Below are 17,553 nucleotides of genomic sequence, written 5' to 3' on the forward strand. Positions count from 1 at the left end.
AAGACTGGGAGGGGAGTGGTCTCTAGTGGTTAGAGAAGAGGGGGCTGGGAGTTAGGACTCCTGGGTGTTATCCCCTGTCAGGGGACGAGAGGGGGTCTAAAGGTTAGAGACGTGTGAGCTGGAAGTCAAGACGCCTGGGTTCTATCTCAGAACTTGGAGGGGATTGGGGTCTAGTTGGTTAGACCGGGGAGGCTGGAGTCAGGACTCCTGGGTTCCATATCTTTGGGTGCAGTGTGTGATCTCTGCATTTTGTCATTTGCCTCTTCAAACACCAGAGCAGCATTTACCCCCTACGTAATCTTTGTTCCCCATTAACTCAACACAACTCCCATCGCGCCAACACTCTCTCTCTCCTGCTCAGGAGCAGCTGGTCAACCTGACACACCAGGATTCTGTCTCCAGACTGAATATGCTTTAATGCATTGGGGATGGAGGAATTGCTGAGGGAGGGTCAATCCGTGGATTCCCAGCTGGTTCATTAGCAGGATCCTCGTTAATGAATTGCAGGCACCAATAGGAACTGGATGCTTTTGTCTGCAGGGAGGGTTCCCCCCCTTCAGGGGATTGTAATTGCTCAGCTCTTCATTCACGGCCCCCCAGGCTGGGCACGTCTGCTCCTGTGGGACACACAATGAGTGGGGTTAACAGCAGCGGGGATGAGTTCAGACTATGCGGGGGTTGGTCTAAACAGGAGAGGAGACCTGCAGGGAAAACCAGGTGCTGCACAGGCTCAGTATGGGGTGCTCACCCCTTATGATCAGTGGTAATCTCTGTGCACTAGGGGGCGCTTTTCTGCAAAGAGCGGCATGTGGGGGGTCAGGCGAAGGCCATCCCCCCACAATTAGTGCCCCCCCAGTGTTGTATTCTACCAGTAGGGGATGCTATTCTGCTGGAGTTCCCGTGTTTCCCAGCATCCGTTACCCCAGAGTCCAACATGCAAGGGTCTGTTCTGCCTCCCATAAGAGGGCCCCTGGCATACAGGATTCCCAGTGGTTATTGGATTCTCCTTGAATCCCCATCTTACACAGTTAAACAGCAGCTGCATCCCTCCCCAGAGCCAGCTGCATGTCATTCTTTCATTGCCGTCTTTCTCTTCTGTGTCATTACAGGCCACTTACCCTCAGCCCACATGTCCTTGATCCTTCCCTCAATCCCCACTCACCCTACTGGGAATCCCTCTGTCTGAGCTCATGCCTCCTCCCCTGAAATGGGAGCTACACGGGGAGACCTTGGAGAGGAAACATGGGTGTCATCCTCCGACCCAGAGGGGCTGAGCAACAGAAGATGGGGTAGAACCTGAGGCTGCCCCACAGCCGATGGGGTCTGGAGTTCCCAGGATATGCAAGTTCTACCCCAGACAGGAGAATGGAGCATCTCTAGGAGACCAGAAGAGCCCATGGAAATGGGAATGTGAGCCTGGATCTTTTGCTTCTAGAGGGGAGCCTTCTCCAATCCAGCCCAAGGGTGGTTGAGAGGGATGGGGAGAGACAGGGCTGATGCTCACCTGGGGCATTTGGTTTCTCTGACAGCAGTGATGCCAAGAATTCACAGCGCGAGGCGGATGATGCCCTCTCAGGTTTGGGCGGCTTCAGGGCGATGCGCTCAAAGTTCTCCTTTGCGGGGTCATAGGCGGGCCACTGCTTCTCGCTGCCCTTCCCCACCATGGGTTTCCTGCATGGAAAATGAACATGCCCCACTGAGGTTAGTACTGTGGCTTGGCGGGGACAGGAATGTGCCCCACCTGGCGTCTAACATCCCGGATGCCGGGGTGATTATGAGCCAACTTGAAAAGTTTGGCCTCTTTCCAAAATGGCTGCCATCCCATGTTGTTGCAAATGAGAGTGAAGCCAGAGGCTGCCCTCAGTTAAGGGTGGTGCCTCCCGGTCTTTTCACATAGGGTGATGCTACAGGTTGCCCTTCATGGCCACTTTATTCCCTTGTTCTCCATGAGATTGAAGCCACAGGCCGCCCTGAGTAATAATGGCTGACATTGGGCTGAGACTCTTTGTAAAATGAGATTTCCCCTAGGAAGATGGCCACTGTTTTCCATTGTTTGCAATGGGACTGAAGCCAGGCTTCCCTCAGAGAAGATGGGCATCCTTAGTGCTCACAGACAGGAAAGGCCAGTGTGGGGAGCAGAGCAACATACGGGGGAGGGGGGGCATGGATACAGTGATGAGCTACCAAAATCTTAACAACGGGTTCCCTATAAAAAGTTCTGATTTAAGGGATGTGCGACAGCATGTATTTTTTGTACCCATAGGGTTACCATACGTCCATATTTTCCCAGGAGGTGATTTAGAACCGAAAAGCCTGACATGTCCAGGAAAATTCAGATGTATTTTAACCCTACCTAAAGTTCTTTTTTAAAAAGATGGGGCTGAACTGGAAATGAGCTCCGTTTCACATGTGTGGGTGGTGATCAGGGACAGTCTCAATTTTTGGGTCTTTTTCTTATATAGGCTCCTATTACCCCTCACCCCCGTCCCGATTTTTCACACTTGCTGTCTGGTCACTCTAGGGTGTGCACATGTGTGGGTCCCAGCTGCTCCCTGCCCCCCCCTCATTAAAGCAGGTGTGCAGGGTTACTGCCCTGGGAACTGCAGGGCACCAGTGGATGTGGGGCTGGCTGCAGATAGGGGCGCGGGGCAGGGCTAGCTGGAGGCAGGGAGTGACACGGGCTGGCTGTGGGCAGGTGATGCAGACGGGCGGGCTGCGGGTGGCTGTGGGCAGGGGGTGGCTGCGGGCAGCTGTGTGCAGAGGCTGGCTGCAGGCAGGGGGTGGCTGTGGCAGGGGCTGCAGGCAGAGGCTGGCTGCGGGCAGAGGGCGGCTGTGGGCAGGGGCTGGCTGCGGGTGGCTGTGGGCAGGGGCTGGCTGTGGGCAGGGGCTGGCTGCGGGCAGAGGGCGGCTGTGGGCAGGGGCTGGCTGCGGGTGGCTGTGGGCAGGGGCTGGCTGGGGGCAGGGGCTGGCTGCGGGCAGAGGGCGGCTGTGGGCAGGGGCTGGCTGCGGGTGGCTGTGGGCAGGGGGTGGGGCAGGGGCTGGCTGGGGGCAGGGGCTGGCTGGGGGCAGGGGGTGGCTGTGGGTGGCTGGGGGCAGGGGCTGGCTGGGGGCAGGGGCTGGCTGGGGGCAGGGAAGGCGGGGGAGGGGCGCAGACACTCACACGGGGGGGGGGGGGGCTGGGAGCAGCAGGACGCAGCCGGGGACTCACCAGGCAGCAGCAGGAGCCCCAGGGCCAGAGGTCCAAAGAGCAGGAGCAGCAACAGGGCCAGGAGGCAGCTCACATGGCTCTCGCAGCACAGCGCAGCGCCCCCCGGCGGCCGGGAGGAGGAATTACAGGCTTCCCAGGCAGAGCCCATCAAAGCTTCCCTCGCAGGGAAGCTAGTTAACAAGCGGTTCTAAAACCGCTTCTAAATTTAACAACGGGTTCGTGCGAACCGGTGCGAACCGGCTCCAGCTCACCCCTGCATGGATAGGGAATGTGGGGGCATAGATAGGAGGATCTGAACTGGGAGGGAGTGTCAAGTTTTGCTCTTACTCAAGATGGCGTCTCTCACTTGTCCTTTCAACTAGGATGCTGCCCTTGCAAAAAATCACCTCCATATCTCACTGTGATCAAGGAGATTGAAGCCACAAGCTGCCCTGAGTCAGCTGCCATTTGTCTACAGCCCTTGCACATGGCAGCCAGGTTGTTCCTAGGAAAGATGGCCACCACCCGCCATTGTTCTTAAGGAGGCAGAAGCCACAGGCTGCCCTCAAGGAAGATGGCTACCTTTCCCCCTGGTTTCCAAAGGGACAGAAGCCAATGACTACCCTCAGTTAAGATGGCCTCCCTGAACATGAAGACGGGCAACTAGCAGGGATGTTGCCTGTAGGAAAGATGTTGGAGGCAGCCTGCTGGTAGCTGTAATTTACAGACCTCCCAGATGCTCCATGCAGTTCCCAAAGCTGCACAGTCAGGGATTTCCCCATGTTTGATGGTCGCAGTTGTAGTAAGAGGAGGCCCTAAGATATAAACCTTGGTATCAGAGGCCCGGTATGAGGCCTGAGGCCTGAACTAAAGTAATGGTCAAGACTTTGCTAACACAAAGCAAAGTTAAGCTGTGAGCCAGAGGCAGGCCCTGCTCACAGAAGCTGGCAAGGAAAGGGCTGATACGTACCTAAAAGGTACTAAACATTCACATACTTGCACATTCCACACAGATAACAAGGAACAGGCTGGCCCATCCCAATGACAGGGGCAAAAGGGTAATATGATGGATAGAGTTGTTTCGATCGAACCAACATGTACAAGGTGAGAGGCGGCACCTTACTACGTAGAGGGGTTGTACCGTGCTACGTGGAAAGGTTGCACCTCATACGTCAGGAGTGATGTGTAACTTGTTTGTATCTGTGTATAAGAATGCATTCCTAAGGCGGTGTCTTTGTCCAGCCGAGGGGGCAGTGGAAACTCCCACCACTGACTGAGCTGAGTCCATTGCCAAGAGGCACTTTCTCATAGTATGCCCTGAGTTAGGCTAAGAAACCTACAGGGAACTGCCATTGTGTCCAAGGTCGCAATAAACCTAGTCGACGTGAATTTGCATCTTACTGGACTCTGTGGTTATTGGGGGTTCTCGTCGGGTCTGCTGTGTCAGCTATCTGCAGAGCTGGGGCAGCACACAGAGGGAACTCAAGCACGCAGCCGAGTGATATCAACAAGGAGAAAGCAGAGCACCACACCGGTACAACTCTGACAACACGTCGGATTGGGACCAGAATGGGGAATATTAAAGAGGGTTCTTTTGGGGGTTTGCTTGCTTATTTTTGTTGCAAGGGAGCATGTCTTTTTATCTATGCCGTACTGTATGCTTAACAGTTACATTGCCACAGTTTTCTTAAGCAGAGATGTGAAAAAACCACCCCCCTGACCGTCACAGCTATGCTGACCTAGCCCGTAGGGTAGCTGTATTATGCCTATGGAAAGATGCTTTTGTCAATGTAGCTCCTGTTTTTTGGGAAGATGATGCTTCCCAGCTACTGGAGCAACCCCGTTTGCTGCTGCAGGCTATATCGACATGATGAGCTGATGTAGCCATGCCTGTATAGTGTTTGTAGCATAAACCTCCCCTGAGTTTGTGTGGCAGGGCTGGGAAAGGGCAGGCAGAGCTTTGAGATCATTCACTACTAGCTGAAAACCTTGTTTCCTTGGGTGTGTTCGCAGGGCCAGTGACATCCTGATGAGGGAAGAAGGGAATTATCCCTAACCTGGAACCAGGGGGCTGAGATTTTACCTCCCTGAAGTAAGTTCAGCTCTGGGTCAGGTGGTTCACCCAAATAGATTATCTGTTTTTCTGAGACCCCTTCTTTGCCATGTCTTTGAGCCAGGAGTTCCTGGATGTGGAGGACAATTGGCCAAAGAGTTACAACTGCTCTCATGGTCTGGATCGGGGAGACAAGAGGATTGTGGGGGATTCCCTTACCTGCTCCAGGCGTCCACCGCAAGGTAATGCATCACCCTGTGGCTGAGCGCTACCTCAGCCTCTGTGTAATTGGATCCTACCACGGATGCCAGGGTCCCGAACTCGTAGGGAATCTCAGAGCCCGATGGCACCCCCATCCATTCAGGTATGGACAAGCCGCTGCTACGGTGGGCGAAGTGGTAGGTGTACACAAGATTTCCAGCCTCTGCTTCTTGCCTTGCCACCTCCAGTATCGGGCACACAACGACATAGTCACCAGCGATCTGTTCCATGGCCCATCGGTACCGTGCCTCTCCCTGCTCCTCCCCCTCCTGGATGTACCACTGTGCCATAGCTTGGATGGCCTCGTCTGGCACCCCTGGCACTATCAGCCTCACCACCTGCAGCAGCTCCTCCCAGCCGATGGAGCTGGCGTTTTCCAGGTTGAGGCTAGAGGCAGCAAAGTATAATATGTAGGAGCCTTCGTTGGTGGTGAAACCAACCCAGACAGGTATCCGCTGGCCGTGCCCAGCCTGCAGGAGTCTTGGTGGTGTATCAGGGAGGAAATCCCCATCTGGTGTCGGGACAAAGGGCAGCCTCAGTTGCTTCTTGTGGTTCAAGATGGAGAACTCGTGTTTGGAGAACTCACCGGGTTCCTTCCCCTGCAGGCAGCCCACCAGGGCTGTGCTGTTACCATCGGGGCAGCCCAGCAGCTGGCCCAGCCTCTGGCCTCTCTCCTGGGCCTCTTCAAGTGAAATCCAAGCCCAGGGTCCATTCGGGGCTCCGCTCTGCATCCCGGCGAGAGTGAAGAGGGGCCGGCTCCCCGGGGAGAGGAGGTGGAAGCCGACTGACACAGCCCCAGCGTCCTGGCCGAAAAGGTGGAAACGGGCTGGGTCCCCTCCGAAGGCGGCTGCGTTGTCCTGCAGCCAGCGCAGTGCCAGGCGCTGGTCCCACAGGCCGGCGTTCCCTGGGGCAGCCGGGGGCAGAGACAGGAAACCCAGCGCCCCCAGCCGGTAGTTCATGGAGGCCACGATCACGTTCTCGGTGGCGGCTAAGAAGCGCCCGTCATAGACATCGAGGGAGGCTGCCCCTGTGAAGAACCCCCCGCCGTGGATCCAGATGAGTGTGGGGGCCGTCCCGTTAGGCTGGGGATGGGGCACCCAGACATTGAGGAAGAGGCAGTCCTCAGACTGTGTCATTTTGCGTGTCCAGACATCACCCTGAGGGTAACCAGGGAATGGAGGCTGGTGGCAGGTGTTGCCGAAGTTGGTGGTCTCCACGACTTGGCTCCAGGGCTGGTGAGGAAGTGATTTCTGGAAGCGCAAGGCCCCCACGGGGGGCTCGGCATAGGGGATGCCCAGGAAGGCCATCACTGTGCCGGAGCCGGCATGTAGGCGCTTGCCCCGTATGGGGCCGCTGGTGGTGAGCACCACGGTGCCATCGTCATCGGAGCCAGAGCTGGGGCCCGTCAGGGAGAGGAGGAGCAGGCAGGAGAGTGCGGGAAGGATTCCCAGCATTGCGGCAGCTGTAAGGGAAACCCCCCCAGAGTGGGTTACAGGGAACAGGATCCAAGGCCTTTCCCCTCTAGCGGGAGCTGGGTCCCATCCAGTCCCAGCCGCCTAATTACCATCAGAAGGGAGCTCCGTACTTCAGACTAGATCCCAGTTAGGAAATAGAGCCCCTTGGTGTGTACCACTCATTCTCTGGCTCCCTGCTCAACTTCCAGATTGGCATCAACCATGATGCTAGCTCGGGGAGGGGAGTGGAGTCTAATGGGTTAGAGCAGGGGGGGCTGGGAGTCTGGACTCCTGGGTTCTAATCTCAGGTCTGAGAATGGGGTCTGTGGAAAGGGTAGTACCTATTGGTTTTCCAGGAACTGGGTGGGCGGAAGTTAACAGATCCCGCCCCCCAGCCTAAGGGATGGATAGGGAGTGCATGGAGAAGGAGGTGAGGGGAAAAGTGCAGCCAGAAACGAAGCAGGATATTGGTGAGGAGCCGATATAGGGGCTGCAACCGGGCGCACTCTAAGTAAACGTGCGCCACGGTCTCCCTCCCACCGCAGAAGGGGCAGGTGTCTGGGGCAGGGGTAAACCGCGCCAAATACACGCCCGTGCTCACGGCCCCATGAAGGAGCCGCCAACTGATATCCCCAGCAGGCCTCGGGACCAGGGGAGAGTATAGGCTGGCCCAAGATGGGTAATTACCTAGAGTGATCCCAATTCCAGCTGCTCTTCTACCTCCTTCCCTCCCTTTGCCCCTCTGTCCCTAGCTCGCCAGTGGCACAGACTCACCTGCCCTTCTCCTTGGTGCAATTGCGGCTTTGTGGCTTTCTCTGTGTCTCTCAGCTCAGCACAAAGGCAAATGGGGGATGCTGGGGAAACGGGAAGCCTCCAATGCTGAGAATAACAGCCAGGAAGCAGCCACTGGGGCTTATTTATCCTCAAATCTGTGTCCTCATTGGACTCTGCAAACACAAAGGGGGGTGGGATCTGTGCCAGCCAGGTGGGTCTGGAGCCAAGGGGTTTGGAAACAGAGACTCAGTTGGGTAAACAGCGTGAGAGTTCTAGGGATGCAGATGCCCTGATCCCTGAATTGCAGCCAACGCTGGGGTAGGTCATCTAGGCATTTGGAAGTGAATGGGGAATTCATGTCCAAAGAAAAGAGAAGTGGATTTTAGAGGAAGGGGCAGAATGGAATAACTCTAGGGGATGATTGGACAGTTGCCTGGGTTTCTACCCCTCCAATGAGGGAAAGTGCTAGGGGATATGCAGTGAGAAGTGAGAGTTGGTTATTTCAAATGTGAAAAGCAGCATACCCTGCAGCTCAGCACCCCAGCGGGGTATTTCAGACAGCTCCAGCTGCAAGAGGTGGTCCTGAGGGAATTCTGCCCAGAATTCATGTGCCACGCAAAAAGAATTCTGCAGAAAATACATTCTGTTGCAGTTATGTCTTTCAGCCACCAGGGGCTGCTGTGGCGCCAGAACAGAGAGCAGCCACTCCCGGGCCAGCCCCAGGTGTGGACAGGGAAGAGAAGGGGTTGCTTTCTTCACAGGGCCATGCTGGTAGGGCCAGGTTGGAAGGCACGGGATATGGGGGGGCTGGACAGTGAGGGGCACATGAGGCTGCTGGGGGGTCACAGAGTGGGGTTCGTAAGGGCTAGTGGGGGAACAGATTGGGGGGTCTGAATTGGAGTGGGGGTGCAGGGACACATGGGGGCAGGGGGCAGAGAGGGGCCGAGGGGGAGTGCAGGGCAAGCTGAGGACAGGGGCAGGAGGGTGCAGGGACACATGGAGGAAGGGGTGACTGAGTGGAGGTAGAAGAACATACAGGGGGCGGGGGTAGGTCCACATGGGGACAGGGGCAGAGGTGCCTGATTGAATGAGAGAGGCTACGGGTCAGCCAGGGTCTGCCTGGGGGAGGATCCCTAACAATCCCTCCCCGCCCCAAACCTGTTCTAGACTTCTCCCACCCACACCCAGCAACCCTCCATGTTCACACCCAGGCTTCTTCCCAGCAATTACTTCCCTCTCCCTCTGACCTCCGTGACCCCTGACTCCCCCAAGCCTTTGCACTGGTTCTGAGGGGGCTGAGAAATACATCTCTGTATTGTAGTGTAAATGAATTATTACTCCGAGTTGTTTATTAATATGCCTAGTAAGGAATAGATTTGTCAGAAAACACTTCCTGAATCTTTTTAGTTGTCTGTATTGCTACAGACATACTTGGTGTCAGGTATTTTGAAAGAAATTACCAAAATAGTTGAAACAGGTGTGATTATATTGTGTTATTTGCCAAGTAAAATATGCATGATTTTGCAGAATTTTAAAATATTTTGCACTGAATTGTTTTCTGGTGCAGAATTTTTATTTTTTGGTGCAGAATTCCCCAAGAGTAAAGGGGAGAGCACCCCCTAGTGAGCCCCCCACTCACTGCAGCACAGCGCCCCCAACACCATGCTAGGGTATTGGCGTTAGCACTGACTTCAAGGGGAGATCACCTCCTACTGAGCCCTGCTCCCTACCACCTAGTGCCTCCTAGGACCAGGCTGGGACATCTGGGTCTGCATTGACTGCAAAGAGAGAGGACTCCCTATTGAGTGTCCCCATTCCCTCTGAACAGCGCCCCCTAGTGCCCTGCTGGGTCATGGAGAACAACACCGACTTCTCTGGGGACAGCACCCCTTCGCATAGCATCTGCAGACTTTTGGAGGTTTCCTTTTGAAATCCTGCCCATGCTGCAACCTTCTTAGCTTGTGAGATCCCGGTTCTGACAACATGTGGTTGGATTATGATCATTATTGACAGCTCTGGAAATGTTCGTTCCTCTTGGGGGATGGGTCTGAAATTGCCCTAGGGTTCCTCGGTTCCTTCTCATAGTCACGCAGCAATAGGGTTTTGTTATTTCTAGTTGCCACGGTTGGTCACAGTTGACCTAAGTTGCGTGAGTCACAAAGAACATTGAGTGCACGTTACTTAGTCTTGGCAAAACTCAGTGTTTCTTTCTTTATCAGTTTGAGTGATATTTTTCATGTTCATTTTAAACCCTTTCTTTAACTTTTATTTATTTAAAATTTAAGGAAAGGTGGGGACGGGTCAGATCTAAATGTCAGTTTAGATCGAAAAAGAACGTTTTATAAACTGTGACAACCCAAATTGCTAACATCACATCTCAAAAGATACAAAGTAAATAGCTTTGAACAAGCAGGATTTTCCTTACTTTGCCCATCTGTATATTTCAATTATTACCGACGGAAATATTTTTGGTCACTTTGTGCATGCTTAGTGAAATCAACGTTTAGCAACTTTTATCGACATATTTGAACCCTTCCAAGCCTAATATCACTGCAGTACCTTGAGGATAGATATCTGGGGTGACAACTGGGAAAGGGAACTTCTGCTGAGGGGAATCGGCAGTGCTGTGGGATGGGGGGAGCCCAGAGCTGGGATAGCAGGGACATGGAGGGGAGGGGAACAAGATTGAGGGGAATTGGCAGCGCTGTGGGGAATGGAGGGAACTGAGGGCTGTGAGGGGATAGCAGGGGGCTGCGGGTTTGGAGTGAGTAGATATTGGGTGAGTTGTTTCCTTGGGCTAATTTATTTTATCCCCATCCCTTTTCCTGAGAAAAGGTTAAAAAAAATGGAGCATTTTTATTCTTGAGAAGTGAAGACTGAGGGGGAACCCGATAACAGTCTTCCAATATGGTCAAGAGGACGGTGACCAATTGTTCTCCATGTCCACTGAAGGTAGGACAAGGAGTAATGGGCTTAATCTGCAGCAAGGGTGTTTAGGTTAGATAATAGGAAAAACTTTCCAACTCTAGGGCCTGATCTACACTAGGACTTTAAATCGAATTTAGCAGCGTTAATTCGAACTAACCGCTCAACCGTCCACACCAGGAAGCCATTTAATTCGAACTAGAGGGCTCTTTAGTTCGAAATCGGTACTCCACCCCGACAGGTGGAGTAACGCTAATTTCGACATGGCTAGCTCGAATTAGGCTAGGTGTGGATGCAAATCGAACTTAGTAGCTCCGGGAGCTATCCCACAGTGCACCACTCTGTTGACGCTCTGGACAGCAGTCCGAGCTTGGATTCTCTGACCAGCCACACAGGAAATGACCCGGGAAAATTTGAATTCCTTTTCCTGTCTGGGCACTTTGAATCTGACGTCCTGGCTGGACATCGGGGCGAGCTCCGCAGCACCTGCAACGATGCAGAGCTCTCCAGCAGAGGAGTCCGGCCAATCCAAGAATAGAAAGAGGTCCCCAGCATGGACAGACCGGGAAGTCCTGGATCTGATCGGTGTGTGGGGCGAGGAGTCTGTGCTGTCGGAGCTGCGCTCCAACAAGCGGAATGCAAAGACCTTCGAGAAGGTCTCCAAAGCAATGATAGAGAAAGGATACAGCCGGGATGCAATGCAGTGCCGCGTGAAAATCAAGGACCTGAGACAAGGCTACCAAAAAGTCAGAGCGGCAAACGGACGCTCCGGAGCCCAGCCCCAGACATGCCGCTTCTACGAGGCACTGCATGCCATTCTAGGTGGGTCTGCCACCACTGCCCCACCAGTGACCGTGGACTCAGTGGATGGCATAGTGAACCTGGACAGTTCCTCCTCGATGTTCGCCGATGTGGAAGATGAGGAAGGGTCTGTGGAGGACGGCGCAGGCGACAGCGAACACAATACCGCTTTCCCTGACAGCCAGGATCTCTTCATCACCCTCACAGAGATCCCCTACCAACCCTCCCCGGCCGTTAACCCGGACTCTGAATCAGGGGAAGGATCAGGCGGTAAGTGCTATAAACATGTAAACATTTATTTTTTATAAAACAGGTATAAAAATAGAAATACTATATATAAAATTTTCAATGAAAAACTATATGAAAAGTAGGTCCACACATATAGGGATTGAACAATAATCCTCCAGGGACAATTCAAGAAAGGTCTCATTTAGGTCCACGAAAAGCCTCCGCAGGAGGTTCCTGGGGAGAGGTGCCTTGTTGGGTGCTCCGTGGAAGCACACTCTTCCGTGCCAGGACATCCTTATGTAGATGGGAATCATCGCCTCCACAAGCATGGCCGCATATGGTCCTGGTCTCTGCAGGGCTTCCCTTAGCATCCGCTCTTTGTGACTCCGAGGGACCCGCATCAGGGTGATCTCGTTCATGAAATGCTGCATCTAATTAGGGCAATTAGTGTATTGTTACTGTTGTGAATGGTTGACTTTTACTTTGCATAACAATGACCCTCGCTTAACAGCCACGTGTTGTAGGCCACATAGGAAAAGCATACATTGATCTTTCCCGTGCACTGGCGGGAGTGGCTGGAAAAGGGTCAGAGTATATGATTTCCAGATTGCCTTTAGTGGGAGGGCACAGCTATCCATTAACTGATAAGCAGAATGTACTGTAAGGCTTACCAGGACTGTCTGCTAGACGGATTCAGCTGTCTCTCCCCACTTGTCCGCTCTCCTGTGCAATGCCGCAGCCAATGAGAGCGTATTCCGAAATCTCGAACTTGTCCTGAGATCTCATGAGACTTGTTGCCCTGTATGGTCTTGTTCAGAGAAACTGACTAGACTGTGTTCACTGTTCGCAAACATGTATCTGTTCAAGGAAATCAGTTACTTTTCCCATCACACAGCTTCGGCTCTTTCCCGGACTGCCCCGGCATCCCCCTCGCAGAGGCTGGCGCAGATTAGGCGGCGAAAGAAAAAGACTAGGGACGAGATGTTCGCGGAACTGATGGCCTGCTCCAGAGCCGAGGCGGCAGAGCAGAGACAGTGGAGGGAGACCCTATGTCAACAGCATCGCACACACATCGAACGGGAGGATAGGTGGCGGCAGGAAGACCAGCAGGCGACTCAAACGCTGCTTGGGCTAATGAGGGAGCAAACGGACACGCTCCGGCGCCTTGTTGATGTTCTGCAGGACCGCAGGCAGGAGGACAGAGCCCCCCTGCAGTGTATCTGCAACCGCCCTCCCCCGCCAAGAAGTCCTGCCCCCCCCTCACCCAAAAGTACAAGACGGCGGGGCGGTAGGGGCCGTGAGAACTGTCACTGCACCACTGCATAGCGCTAATGTACCACACACCTCTCACGCTATAAATTTGTAGAAGTGCTTCCCTTACAGGCTCACCCAGTCCCAAATCCAAGTTTCATCCCCCCACTGTGTATTAGATTATTAAAAGCTGTTTGCTGTTATTCACTGTTTCGGTCACGTCTTTCGTGTCAGAGGATTTTTTTGTATATGGGCGGGGAGGGGATTTATAATTGCACGGTATAGCCTACATTACCAGGGTACAGACTTGGGGGCATGATCAACTGCAGGGCACACACACACTGCAGTCAGTAGGCACCAGGGTCACTCTGTGTGGTGTATGCTGCCCCGGGTCATTCTGTGACGTGTATGCTTGTCCAGGGTCCTAGCGCCTGCCACCCCCTTAATGTTAAGGCACGCTGCCCTTACCATGCACTTCCACCGTAGCAACGAGCCTCTCCGCTGCCCTGAGCCCCAACAAGAGCCCTCATCAACGGACAGATACTCACCCTTCCCCCACACCCCTCACCCCTTCCTACGCCCAAACCCGCAGCCCACTGCCGTCATCCAAACCCCTATCCAAAGAAGGCACCACTCGCCCCTTCCTGCAAACCCACCCCTTCCTGCAATCCCTCCCCTTCATGCACAACCACTTGCAACCATCCCCCACCCCAGAGACCTATGTAGGAGCAGGAGGATGTCATTCCTCTATGGAACAAGTGGTCTGTACATCAGTGCACACCGTGCCCAGCACAGTATGCATCCATGTTTCAACACCTGAACAGAAATGCAAAGTAAAACAAAGATTTATTAATAATGAGCATAACAATTAATTTGCTTTAAAACGTGCTTTGGAAGTGGGGGAAACTTGGAGAACGGGGTATGTAACCGCAGATCGAAATCGACACATACAGACACAGGCCCAGGGTCAGTTTCTCTTGAAAGCAAGTGGAGAGTCATAGGTTACCCTGCTCTCCGAGGAAACTTGCTTTCAAAGCCTCCCGGATACACAGCGCTTCCCGCTGGGATATTCTCTCGGCACGGGTGTCTGGTTGAGCGTAAACTGCAGCCAGGCGATTTGCCTCAACCTCCCATCCGGACAAAAAGGTCTCGCCCTGGCTCTCACAGAGATTGTGTAGCACACAGCAAGCAGCAATAACTGCGGGGATATTCTTTTCGCTGATGTCCGAGCGAGTCAGTAAGCTCCGCCATCTCCCCTTGAGACGTCCGAAAGCACACTCCACCACCATTCTGCACTTGCTCAGCCGGTAGTTGAAGAGTTCCTTCTCTCTGTCCAAGGCGCCTGTATAGGGCTTCATGAGCCAGGGCATTAGCGGGTAGGCTGGGTCCCCGAGGATCACTGTAGGCATCTGCACATCCCCAACCGTTATTTTGTGGTCCGGGAAGAAAGTACCTGCCTGGAGGCGTTTAAACAGACCAGAGTTCCTGAACACACGCGCGTCATGAACCTTGCCCGCCCACCCAACGAAGATGTTGGTAAAACGTCCCCTATGGTCTACCAGTGCTTGCAGCACCATTGAAAAGTAGCCCTTTCGGTTAATGTACTCGCTGGCCTGGTGGGCTGGTGCCAGGATAGGGATGTGAGTCCCATCTATAGCCCCACCGCAGTTTGGGAATCCCATCGCGGCGAAGCCATCTATGATGTCCTGGACGTTTCCGAGAGTCACTACCTTTGAGAGAAGTTGCTCAACGATTGCGTGGGCTACTTCAATCACAGCAACCCCCACGGTAGATTTGCCCACGCCAAAGTGGTTCGCTACTGACCGGTAGCTGTCTGGCGTTGCAAGTTTCCAGAGGGCTATGGCCACTCGCTTCTGCACACTCAGGGCTGCTCGCATCCGGGTGTCCTGGTGCTTCAGGACAGGGGACAGCAAGTCACAGAGTTCAAGGAAAGTGCCCTTACGCATCCTGAAGTTTCGCAGCCACTGTGATTCATCCCAGACCTGCAGCACTATGCGGTCCCACCAGTCCGTGCTTGTTTCCCGGGCCCAGAAACGCTGTTCCACACCATGAACTTGACCCATTGCCACCATGATCTCCACGGCGTGGCGTACCCTGCTTTGTGAGAGGTCTGCGCCACTCTGTGAATTCCTGTCCTCACCGCGCTGCCGGAGCCTCCTCGCACGATTTCTCAGCAGCTGACTGTGGAAGAGGTGGACGATAAGGTGCGAGGAGTTGACAACGGCCATAAGTGCAGCGATGATCGCAGCGGGCTCCATGCTCGCAGTGCTGTGGCGTACGCGCTGTAACTGACAAGAGAAGGGCGCGAACAGATTTCCCGCCGGAGCTTTCAGGGAGGGAGGGCGTGATTGACGGTTCAATGACAACAGTTACCCAAAAGCACCCTCGACACATTTTTCCCCCAGGAGGCATTGGGGGCTCTACCCAGCATTCCAATGGGGAGCGGGGACTGCGGGAACTGTGGGATAACTTCCCACAGTGCACCGCTTCCAAAGTCGACGCCAGCCCCGTTACTGTGGACTCAGAAATTCGAATTAGTGTATTTACTGTGGATACACAAATTCGACTTCATAAGGTCGAATCCACAAATTCGACTTAAGTAGATTCGAAATAGTCTTGTAGTGTAGACAAGGCCTAGGAGTAGTTAAGCTCTGGAATAGGTTTCCAAAGGCGGCCTGGAGTCCCTATCTTTGGAAGTTTTTAAAATTAAGTTGAACAAACACCTGTCAGGAATGGTTTAGGTTCAGTTGGTCCTGCCACCGAGCAGAGGCCTGCACTTGATGACTTCTCAAGGTCCCTTCCAGCCCCACATTTTTATAAGTCTATGATTAACCCATTCTGGACCAGAGCCATTTTTAACACCAATAAAGACCCAGAAAATCAGTTCTGAAAGTGTACAAGGAACCAAAAGGATCCACATAAGACAACCAACTTAGACTAACACTATGCCACAGGAAACTAACTGAGAACAACGCTATGCTACAGAAAACCTCTTCTAAACACCTTCAATTGCTGGTGCCGGACAATAAATAGCTCTACTGATAAAAACGCCATGGATACTCGGTTCCAAAGAGCCTCCAGTGACTAAAATGATCGACATAATACACCTTTCTGAGAACAACTCTGTACTACAAAAAACCTTGGCAGAACCCACCTTCAATAAAGTGCTCCGCTCCGTAAATCGCCTTATTAATAAAACCACCCAGAACGCCCCGTTCTGAAGGTTTAGTCATAAAGCGGCTTAGAGCTGGAAATGGGCATTTCCGGGTGGGATTGGAAGTGATTTTCTGTAGGATAGTGTCATTCTTAGTGTGTTATGTGTATCATTTTTTCCCTCTGTACCGCTTCAGAACAGAGTGCCCTTGGCGATTTTATCAAGAAAGCTGTTTATTGACAGGGGCAGGCAATTGACGGTACGTTCAGAAGCAGTTTTCTACGGCATAGCATCATTCTCAATTTGTTGTATTTTCTGTATCATTTTGGTCCGGTGTCTCTTTGGAACCGAGCGTTCTGTGCCGTTCTATCAACAAAGATGCTTATTGCCCAGAATGGGAACTTGAAGTTAGATTTCCTGTGGCATAGTGTTAGTCTAAGTTGGTTGTCTTATGTGGATCCTTTTGGTTCCTGGTACACTTTCAGAACTGATTTTCTGGGTCTTTATTGGTGTTAAAAATGGCTCTGGTCCAGAATGGGTTAATCATAGACTTACAAAAATGAGGAGCTGGAAGGGACCTTGAGAAGTCATCAAGTGCAGGCCCCTGCACGGTGGCAGGATCAACTGAACCTAAACCATTCCTGACAGGTGTTTGTCCAACTTATTTTTAAAAACTTCCAAAGATAGGGACTCCAGGCCACCTTTGGAAACCTATTCCAGAGCTTAACTACTCCTAGAGTTGGAAAGTTTTTCCTATTATCTAACCTAAACACCCTTGCTGCAGATTAAGCCCATTACTCCTTGTCCTACCTTCAGTGGACATGGAGAACAATTGGTCACCGTCCTCTTGACGATATTGGAAGACTGTTATCGGGTTCCCCCTCAGTCTTCACTTCTCAAGAATAAAACTGCCCCATTTTTTTTAACCTTTTCTCAGGAAAAGGGATGGGGATAAAATAAATTAGCCCAAGGAAACAACTCACCCAATATCTACTCACTCCAAACCCGCAGCCCCCTGCTATCCCCTCACATCCCTCAGTTCCCTCCATTCCCCACAGCTCTGCCATTCCCCTCAATCTTGTTCCCCTCCGCTCCATGTCCCTGCTGACCCAGCTCTGGGCTCCCCCCATCCCACAGCACTGCCGATTCCCCTCAGTAGAAGTTCCCTTTCCCAGTTGTCACCCCAGATATCTATCCTCAAGGTACTGCAGTGATATTAGGCTTGGAAGGGTTCAAATATGTCGATAAAAGTTGCTAAACGTTGATTTCACTAAGCATGCACAAAGTGACCAAAAATATTTCCGTCGGTAATAATTGAAATATACAGATGGGCAAAGTAAGGAAAATCCTGCTTCTTCAAAGCTATTTACTTTGTATCTTTTGAGATGTGATGTTAGCAATTTGGGTTGTAACAGTTTATAAAATGTTCACTTAGTCTTTTTCG

General features: G+C 52.7%; 1 protein-coding gene across 1 annotated transcript; it reads right to left on the minus strand.

Annotated features, from left to right (window-relative positions):
* Positions 1 to 413: 413 nt before the first annotated feature.
* LOC123346166 (acetylcholinesterase-like) lies at positions 414 to 6,955 on the minus strand. The gene is made up of 3 exons (XM_044983415.1): positions 5,460 to 6,955; positions 1,505 to 1,671; positions 414 to 617 (listed from the first exon to the last, which is right to left on the minus strand). The coding sequence occupies exons 1-3, from the start codon at positions 6,953 to 6,955 to the stop codon at positions 583 to 585; spliced, it is 1,698 nt and encodes a 565-aa protein (XP_044839350.1). The 3' UTR covers positions 414 to 582.
* Between the last annotated feature and the right edge of the window lie 10,598 nt (positions 6,956 to 17,553).

This window comes from Mauremys mutica, chromosome 12, assembly GCF_020497125.1.
Source record: "Mauremys mutica isolate MM-2020 ecotype Southern chromosome 12, ASM2049712v1, whole genome shotgun sequence".
In the NCBI taxonomy this organism is placed as follows: domain Eukaryota; kingdom Metazoa; phylum Chordata; order Testudines; family Geoemydidae; genus Mauremys; species Mauremys mutica.